Source organism: Girardinichthys multiradiatus, chromosome 20 (assembly GCF_021462225.1).
Source record: "Girardinichthys multiradiatus isolate DD_20200921_A chromosome 20, DD_fGirMul_XY1, whole genome shotgun sequence".
Classification (NCBI taxonomy): Eukaryota; Metazoa; Chordata; class Actinopteri; order Cyprinodontiformes; family Goodeidae; genus Girardinichthys; species Girardinichthys multiradiatus.
The window spans coordinates 29,662,631-29,672,234 of NC_061812.1; the positions used below are offsets into that span (position 1 = coordinate 29,662,631).

Below are 9,604 nucleotides of genomic sequence, written 5' to 3' on the forward strand. Positions count from 1 at the left end.
TAATCATATCATTTGCCTCTAAGTGAGTGGGCTTTGCAGTCATAACTAGCAATAAATAGCTAATATAACTGTTTTTATACCAAAATATGGTTTTGATCTTCACATCTTTGTTTCAACCATCACTCCTTTTTCTCTTAAAGTGTCAGATTGTTGCTTTGTTGTGCACTTTTTGTGTAGTTGGTTTTGTGTTTTCCCATTGGTATTTATTTTGTGTTATCCCAAACAGTTCCTGAGTGCAACAATTTGACTATCGGTCAGAAGGTTGGAACTGGTCTGTTGTTTTACCTGTGAATTTGTTGGAATTACATTTAAAATGGATTGGTTAGACACACTTGGTTACTCAGCCATATGGTTTGTTACTACTGACTAGAGATGATCTAATACAAAAAACCAAAAACGTCTTTTAATTTAGCACTTGTAGGGGATCTAAAATCAGATTCCAACTTTGATGTAATTTCTTATCAGTGTTGTACAGCCATCGATAGAAAGATCTTTCTTGAAAGAACCATCTTAGCCTGCCCGCCGACTCTGATGGTTAAAACTAAATGTTTTTGTAAATTAAATAAATGCACTAAATAGTTACATACTTTAAACTATACATTAGTAGATTGTTTATTTTCAATAAAAATTTTGTTAAGATTGCAATTATTTTAATAACTTTTAATTCAATTGTGGCACATTTAGATCTCCACAGAGATCTGTGTAGCAGCATGTGCAGGGGTTGGACAATGAAACTGAAACACCTGGTTTTAGACCACAATAATTTATTAGTATGGCGTAGGGCCTCCTTTTGCAGCCAATACAGCGTCAATTCGTCTTGGGAATGACATATACAAGTCCTGCACAGAAGTCAGAGGGATTTTAAGCCATTCTTCTTGCAGGATAGTGGCCAGGTCACTACGTGATACTGGTGGAGGAAAACGTTTCCTGACTCGCTCCTCCAAAACACCCCAAAGTGGCTCAATAATATTTAGATCTGGTGACTGTGCAGGCCATGGGAGATGTTCAACTTCACTTTCATGTTCATCAAACCAATCTTTCACCAGTCTTGCTGTGTGTATTGGTGCATTGTCATCCTGATACACGGCACCACCTTCAGGATACAATGTTTGAACCATTAGATGCACATGGTCCTCAAGAATGGTTCGGTAGTCCTTGGCAGTGACGCGCCCATCTAGCACAAGTATTGGGCCAAGGGAATGCCATGATATGGCAGCCCAAACCATCACTGATCCACCCCCATGCTTCACTCTGGGCATGCAACAGTCTGGGTGGTACGCTTCTTTGGGGCCTCTCCCCACCGCAACTCTCCCGGATGTGGGGAAAACAGTAAAGGTGGACTCATCAGAGAACAATACATGTTTCACATTGTCCACAACCCAAGATTTGCGCTCCTTGCACCATTGAAACCGACGTTTGGCATTGGCATGAGTGACCAAATGTTTGGCTATAGCAGCCCGGCCGTGTATATTGACCCTGTGGAGCTCCCGACGGACAGTTCTGGTGGAAACAGGAGAGTTGAGGTGCACATTTAATTCTGCCGTGATTTGGGCAGCCGTGGTTTTATGTTTTTTGGATACAATCCGGGTTAGCACCCAAACATCCCTTTCAGACAGCTTCCTCTTGCATCCACAGTTAATCCTGTTGGATGTGGTTCGTCCTTCTTGCTGGTATGCTGACATTACCCTGGATACCGTGGCTCTTGATACATCACAAAGACTTGCTGTCTTGGTCACAGATGCGCCAGCAAGACGTGCACCAACAATTTGTCCTCTTTTGAACTCTGGTATGTCACCCATAATGTTGTTTGCATTTCAATATTTGGAGCAAAACTGTGCTCTTACCCTGCTAATTGAACCTTCACACTCTGCTCTTACTGGTGCAATGTGCAATCAATGAAGACTGGCTACCAGGCTGGTCCAATTTAGTCATGAAACCTCCCACACTAAAATGACAGGTGTTTCAGTTTCATTGTCCAACCCCTGTAGAACTTTAATGACCTTCTAAGCTCCCCTCACTATCATCTCCTGGGCCCTCGAATGTGTTAGTCATTAAATGAAATAAAGCAAGCAGATGCTGTATTTACAGGAAATCCTAGCAGATTTTTTATTACATTTTTTATGAAAGTGAGTCGGGCAGGAAAGAGTTACATTTTTCTTCCAGTCAGACCAGCTGACTTCCCACGTGACTTTGCGGAAGTAAGAGTATGAACAACATTATCAGAGCCTGACAAAAAGGGACTTACCAGAATGGTACGCTGTTTTCCCTTACTTTTAGTGGCGGTGTTTATCAAGGTACAAGTTTGTCTCCAGAGTTCATGCGGAGGAGAACAGGAGCCCGCCTCCCAGGAGGGAGCAGCGGGCTGCGGCTGCGATAAGCTGAGGAGAGCCGCCGCTGGTTCTGAGGACCCGGAGGAGAGAGCATCTAGCGAAGCCGCTGTAAAATACACAGCAGCTGCTTACGAGGAAACATCTGAGGTTAGTGGGGATGACAAGAAATTACTGAGTCTGATATTTTATGACCCGGTGGAAAATCCAGGACCCATTTTTTCACATTACAACGACACCTTCCAATGTATTTTGTGTGGTGGACGGTCACAAAGCAGCAAATACTTTTGAAAGAATAGTAGGAAATTGATAAACTTTCTAAATTCTTTATAGATAGAAATTTGAAAATTGTAGGGTGCATTTGTACCCTACCATTTTACACTGATACCCTGAAGTAAAATTCAATGCCTCCAAAGTCACCTTATCAGTAAATAGAGTTCACTTTGGTGTAATTTCATCTCAGTCAAAATACAGATGTGTTAGTGAACAAACAGCATAAGAAGACAAAGGAACACAGCAGACTTGATAAAGTTGTGGAGGAATCTAAAGCAGAGTTAGGTTATAAAATATCTCAAGTTTTGAAGCTCTAATGAAGCACTGTCCATCTTTAATCCATCGCTTAACACACCATGCTCTGCGTGAAAGTTGGTGGTGGCAGCATCATGCTGTGGGGGTGCTTCTCCTGTGCAGGAGTTACTAACAATTTTGCAAAATTCTATGTAAAGATTTTATTTATTGTTTTTGTTCTATTTTCTGTCAAACATGGTTAGTATTCTTTTTTCTTATTTATCGAAATGTACATTTTATGCACAGGGCAAAACCAATTGGAAGCAGAGTGCATTTGTTTTAGTTGTTTTATTTCTTTATATCCTTTATACTCTGTTTATTTTTAATATTTGCTTAATATTTCTGTGACTTTTACCTTTTTTTTTCATAATAAAATGGCTGTTTGAGTTTGTGGTAAGAAACTGTTCATTGTCACTTTGAGACTTTCCTCACAGTCAGCTTTGGATTTTGCAGTTTAAACTGACAATATTAGAAAATATTACCTCTGTTGTGCGTGAGAATTTTATGATAAATATATAGTTTAGTTAAATGCTGCTGAAGGTTTTGTGCTACTTTCAGGTGGTGTTCATACCTGGAGGAGAGTTTCTGATGGGAACAGACAATCCAGGTATCCCCCAGGATGGTGAGGGACCACAGAGAGCGGTGCATGTGGACTCCTTCTACATGGACGTGCTGGAAGTAACTAACCAGCAGTTTCAGAGCTTCATCGAAGCTACAGGTTATGTCACTGAGGTATCTAGTAATTCTCTTTTTAAATATTTGAATGAAGTATTTTTACATCTGGTTGTAATCCCACGATCTTCTCTGGGAATAACCTTGTTTTTCCTCCTGATTTTTAGGCAGAGAAATTTGGAAATTCATTTGTGTTTGAGGGAATTTTGAGCGAAGCTGTCAAAAGTCAAATTACACAAGCAGTGAGTATATTTATCCAGACATGAATATGATCACTTTGGGGTTACCTCATGTTTCAGCAGAAAGTATTGTTTGAGCCCTGTAGAAACACCTTCATAGAGTCAACGAAATGAGGACTCAAGTCAATTGACTTCCAACCATAAAACTGGTCAGCAGTACTTCTTTATTCAGAGCCGTTACATGAAACATGACCAGCATTTTTTCCTAGTCTTTTTTCTCATTCTTATATCATGAACACTGAGCTTCTCTGAGGTGGGTGAGGCCCATAGAGTCTCAAATGTTGTTCTGGGTTCTCTTCTGACCTGGATGAGTCATCGATGCCCTCTTGGATTTATTTTGGTAGGCCTGCCACTCCTGAGGTTCACCGCTGTTTCATATTTTCTGTATTCATAAATAACGGCTCACACTGTGGTTCATTGGAGTCTGAAACCCTTAGAAGTGGCTTTGCAGCTCATTACAGACTTATAGATGTCAGTGATGTTTTTTCCTCATCTGTTCTTGAATTTCATTAGATCAGGGCCATATCCTTCTTTTTGAGATCCTTTAGTCTACTTCATGTTGTCCGAAAGGATCTGTTTAAATGATTTCTTGATACTGCTGTTACTCAGGTAATTTTTTTCTGATATTATAATTAGTTTGATGGTCAGAAACATTAAAGTCTGACAATAAAGCAAAAACAGGACAAATCTATATGTAGTATCTCCATAACAACCTCTTCCTTGGGATCCCAGAGAATGAGCTTGGAGACTGTCTTTGTTTCCCTTCTAAATCTGTTACCTCCATGACCTGTAGTTAGATAAGCAGAAGATGATGGATTGATCATCTTCAGGAGTTTATAACTGGAAAGGCCCAACCCCCCAAAAGCAGGTTGGGGAAGAAATAGAATATTAAAACTTCAGAGTCAAGAACTGTAAAAAATCCCAAACCTGTATCCGTCCTTTCATCAGGACAGTGTGAAATGTGGCTGCAACAAGGACAGGGCTGTATTAGAAATATTATTCTCCCAGTCAAAACTTATCCATAGTTAAATTTTCTGCTGTTCCACATCCAGGTTATACAGAGTTTTTATGACTTTAAGCTGGCAGGAAGACATACTATATGTTCCCGATTTTAAAGAGGCTTTAGAAGGTTCAGATGTTGGTTGTAGGGTCCAACAGGCCTCCCAAAGACGAAAGCCAGACAGCAGAGTATTTACCGCTTCATCTCAGCTGTCATGCCTGATCATGGGGCTGAAACTTTGCTGTGGACACAACAGCTCAGGAGAACAGCAGAGCCATTTGTACTCTGTAAAGACAACTGGAGACAAACCTTGTAAGGAGTTTGTGAGCAGAAAGTTGACTAGAGGATGAATTAAAGAAGTTATTGTTTTACCACTTTGTTATCAGGTGGCTGCTGCCCCCTGGTGGCTCCCGGTGAAAGGGGCCAGCTGGAAGCACCCAGAGGGTCAAGACTCGAACATTACAGACAGGTAGCCAAAAATTGCTAAATGTACCTGGTAAAATCCTTTAATATGCTTTAGAGTACACCCTATCCCAAAACAAATTAGGTTCATGTTTTATTTTATTTAAAGGGGTCTGAGTAACAATAAATGTTTTTTGCAGGCTGGATCATCCAGTGGTACACGTCTCCTGGGCCGACGCTGTCGCCTTTTGCTCTTGGGCCAACAAGAGACTCCCTACTGAGGCTGAGTGGGAGTATGCCTGCAGGGGGGGCTTGAGAGACAGGTGGGATGTGATTTAATGAAGAAATTGCAACGCATGCATCAATGAGCTTAACTTACAGGTGCATTTTCTCTTCTCACAGACTTTACCCATGGGGGAATAAGCTGAACCCAAAAGGACAACACTACGCCAACCTCTGGCAGGGGGATTTCCCCGTGCACAACTCTGGAGAGGATGGATACGTCAAAACGTCTCCTGTAAGTCGGACAAGAAGGAAGGGGAAGTTTCGTGGTTGTGGCTGTCACAGAGATGTCATTTTTCAGGGTAGCCAGGAGAAAACACAGTCTCGGTAATATACTCCACTTAATCATTTGCTTCAACACCTCCGGTTTTTCAAGGCAGGCTTTCTACTGAATGCTGAATTTCCCTCTCTGAAGACTAGAACAGTTTGACAGGAAGAAAATGTCCGGATGAGAAAAGACTGACAGGAAAACCAGGACTGAGGTATATTTCTTAAAGGTGAAAAATTGGTTTAAGTCTTTTCCAGTCTGGAAAAGTGTGGGGAAAAATAAAATAAATCCTGAAAAATTAAGACTTTTCCCTAAAACATCCATCCGTCCATCCATCGTTTTCTTACAGTCTCTGTTTTTTCCGGTCCAAATGTAAATCCTGAACAATGTATAAGTATCTGCCATGAATTCATAGTGAAAAGATTTGATTCAAAAGGCAGTGGCGCAGTGTGAATAAAAATATTACCTTTGGACATGCATAATGTGTAGGAGCTCTGTAAATTGTATACAGATCCAGTCTCCATCTGTCCAACGTAATCATTTTAACTTAAATCTAGTCATGTAAGGCGCATCGAATATTGTTGCTGGTCCTTTATAGTAAGCATCATAAAGTCTTTAACTTTGCTCCCAGGTAATGAGGTTTTCATGAATACTACAGTAAATGTACAAATCCAAAGAAGTGGAGAAGGTTCAAACTTACACTTTGTAAATATTAGTGTAACCCAGTCAACTTCTTTTATTTCCATCCAGATACCAGACACATGCGTATAAGTGATTATATAGTCACTTTTAATCATGATAAATTATATTTCACAGTATAAAAACATCAACAAAATCTGTGTGAGTTTGACAAGCAGCTGCTATCTTGATTGTTTATACAGATTACTTCTTTATTTATCAGGTCCTTCTTTAAAACTGTGTCATATCTATGTCTATCTATGTAAAATCTAAAAAACAAATAGCAAAGAAAATCATTTTAACCAGTGGACTCTTGGTCTGGATGAATACCTGAAACGACTCTTAATGGGTTTGTTATGCACTAGAATACAGAAATTGCATAAAATTAGACCATATGTATCTTAAAAGTGCTTTGAATGTACAAACTCTTGCAGTGAGAAACATCTGGCTGACACACCCTGCTCTGGATATTTTAAGAAGGAACCTGCAAGTTGTATGGTTGCTACTTGCAGGTTCTGCACGTGAGACTTTTTTTTTATTAAGATGGCCACAATAATTCAAAATAGACTGGTGTGCAATATGTTTTAAACTTAGCTGCTTGTATTGAAAAGAGCAGAGGTTTTAAATGCATGCTTTTATGCATGACACGTTTAGTAGCATATTTGAGTCTTTTCTGATTATTTGGTCATCAAGAGCAACAAAATCATTGAAATAATCAAATTCCTTAAATAGGTTGTTTTTATTTACATATAATTGTTCTTAAAAAATATTCTAAATTCACATTTTAATTTATTAGTCTTGACATTTAGGCATGAGGATACAGGAAACTGGGACACAAGCAGAAAACCAACATGAACAAAGTTAACATGCTTTTCATACTACTTTCTCTAGTTATAGAAAGTACCTCGAAGTAGCAAGTTTTTGTTTCCTGATGAATAAAACTTTAAAAACTTGCTTCAGGTAGATCAACTACGGCATTTTTTCCAAACCTGCGCATCCATATTTTGCAGGTTAAGTCTTTTCCTGCCAACGCTTTCGGTCTGCATGACACGGTGGGGAATGTTTGGGAGTGGACCTCAGACTGGTGGACTGTGCACCACACAACAGACGAGCAACACAATCCAGTAAAAGAAAACTCGTGGATTTTCTCTATTTAACTGTCATGAGTTTAGTTTTGGGTCACTACCACCTTCTATTCTCTTCCAGACCGGTCCTCCTTCAGGCCAAGACAAGGTGAAGAAGGGAGGGTCGTACATGTGCCACAAGGTAAAGAAGGCAAACCCTATAATTATTTACTGCTCCCTTACCTACTTTCTTAATTAGGAAGTTATAAATGTGTTCCTGGTGGCATATAGTGCAGGATGGTTGTATTCCACCGTTACAGATTTATTTTGTTTTTTTCTTTATTGTCATTCTTAAATGTTCCAGATCATTAAACAGATTTTATCATCAGACAAAGATGCTGCCTGACCTCTAGAATTATGACACGCATCTCTTCCTGCTTGTGAAAACTCAGCTTCGTAGCTGTGTATCCCGCTCTCCTGCTTATACACACAACCTTTTCATATTGAGTTTAATGCATAATAATATAAATTGGCTAAATAATTAATTAAAATACTAGGAACCCCTTTTTCAAGAAAACTATACAGAGAAAGTTTAAACACTGGTCTTAAATCTTAATCTTGATGCCCCTGATCAACCTAGAAACATGTACATGGTATTTAAATACACATGAACTTAAATAAATACATACTGAATAATGTATTATGAAAGTTATGAAATGCATATGTAGATAGCTGTCCAGTGTTAACTCTGCTAGTGTGAATTTCCACAGCACTGGTTGCCATGGGAATGTAGCTTACTGCATAATAAAAGTCCACGGCATATGAGCAAAGGAAAACTGTTCTCTACAAAAAATGTTCTGCTGAAGAAAAAGAGGCAGCAAGCCTAATTTAAAAATATTCCCACTGCAGTGTGAGGATTATAGTTTGACTTAATCTTCTGTCCCGTCTCGCTCTCTCTCCTTCAGTCTTATTGCTACAGATACCGATGTGCGGCTCGGAGCCAGAATACTCCAGACAGCTCAGCCTCCAACCTGGGATTTCGCTGTGTTTCTCAGAAGAAACAATAACCCGACCTGCTTGTGTTTAAAGAAGATTCCCTCTAAACTGTAAACCAAGTGTGAAGGCAGGATAAATGCATGAAGGATTTGAACTAGATGGCACAGTTTTATGCGGCCAGTTCGTTATGGTTTTAGGGTCAGAAAGGAAAATATAGGAAATATCCAGTTACTGCAGATAACCTGTTTTACACCTTGAATGTATTTTCACTTTTTCTAATAAAATGTATGAGATTTATAGTCTTTATTCTAATAATCATTTTTCTTAAATATAGCAGTGTTCATTTTAGATTTAGCATCATTTACAACTCAGTCTATTATTGTGGAATGCTGCTATATGGTTGCTGTAAAATTACTATAAGAAAATGTTTTTAAAACATTAGTATATGTTTAACGTTTACAACAAACAATACAGTTCTCATCAGAAAAAAGACATCTTGATTTTGGGTTTTGTGGGACATTCCCCATTTTATGTAGTTACACATAGAAACCGTTAGGGGGCAGTAGCTGCTCATATGTATCTGCTGTTCCAATTTTCAATCCACTCAGCTTCTTCCAGACTGGTCAGCTGATTTTCAGAGCATTTTTAACACATACAGGTGCATCTTTATAAATGAAAATATCATTTCAGAAATTCCCTTTAAGTAACGTTTATTTACAGATTGCTGCACACTGTGATATGTGTGTATAGTCATTAATTTTGATGATTACTGCCATTTTTCTTTTCTTTCCACTAGCTGTAGCTAGTGGAAAGAAAAAAAAAATGTTGCCTAGAAATTTAGAATATTACATAAGACCAGTTAAAATGTGTCTTTTGTTTCAAGTAAGACACAGAATACAAGTTAGTTGAGGTCCAGTGTGAAATTTCCAAAGTTTGTGAAAGGCAACAGTGCGGCCCCACTTAAGAGGTTTTTCTGTACTCTAATTTCTTGTTTCCATGCTTATTCAGGTATGGAAAACACCTTTAAAGATTGCACTGGAACCCTGACTCAAAATGTACATAATTTGAGTTCTGACTGTTAAAATTGATCAGTGTTGCAAGCAAAACAT

The 9,604-nt window shown here is 38.9% G+C and overlaps 1 protein-coding gene across 3 annotated transcripts; it reads left to right on the forward strand.

The window, feature by feature from the left end:
* Window positions 1-2,182: 2,182 nt before the first annotated feature.
* sumf1 (sulfatase modifying factor 1) lies at window positions 2,183-8,794 on the forward strand. Of its 3 annotated transcripts, XM_047347660.1 has the most exons (10): window positions 2,183-2,198; window positions 2,278-2,477; window positions 3,453-3,626; window positions 3,734-3,808; window positions 5,192-5,274; window positions 5,408-5,530; window positions 5,610-5,724; window positions 7,446-7,559; window positions 7,642-7,701; window positions 8,465-8,794. In XM_047347660.1, coding segments are annotated over exons 1-10 (1,047 nt in total). In that variant the 5' UTR covers window positions 2,183-2,197; the 3' UTR covers window positions 8,567-8,794. The 3 variants fall into 3 exon arrangements, with proteins under 3 accessions (XP_047203616.1, XP_047203615.1, XP_047203617.1); XM_047347659.1 differs by lacking the exon at window positions 2,183-2,198 and having other exon boundaries at window positions 2,205-2,477; XM_047347661.1 differs by lacking the exons at window positions 2,183-2,198; window positions 7,642-7,701; window positions 8,465-8,794 and adding an exon at window positions 5,905-5,971 and having other exon boundaries at window positions 2,205-2,477; window positions 5,610-5,816.
* The last annotated feature ends 810 nt before the right edge of the window (window positions 8,795-9,604 follow it).

Excerpts from the sequence above, each read along its gene's own strand:
- sumf1 (XM_047347659.1), top strand. The coding sequence starts at position 2,250 with ATGGTACGCTGTTTTCCCTTACTTTTAGTGGCGGTGTTTATCAAGGTA. Across the intron at positions 3,627-3,733 it reads CTACAGGTTATGTCACTGAG|GCAGAGAAATTTGGAAATTC; the intron begins GTATCTAGTAAT and ends CCTGATTTTTAG. Across the intron at positions 5,275-5,407 it reads GACTCGAACATTACAGACAG|GCTGGATCATCCAGTGGTAC; the intron begins GTAGCCAAAAAT and ends TGTTTTTTGCAG.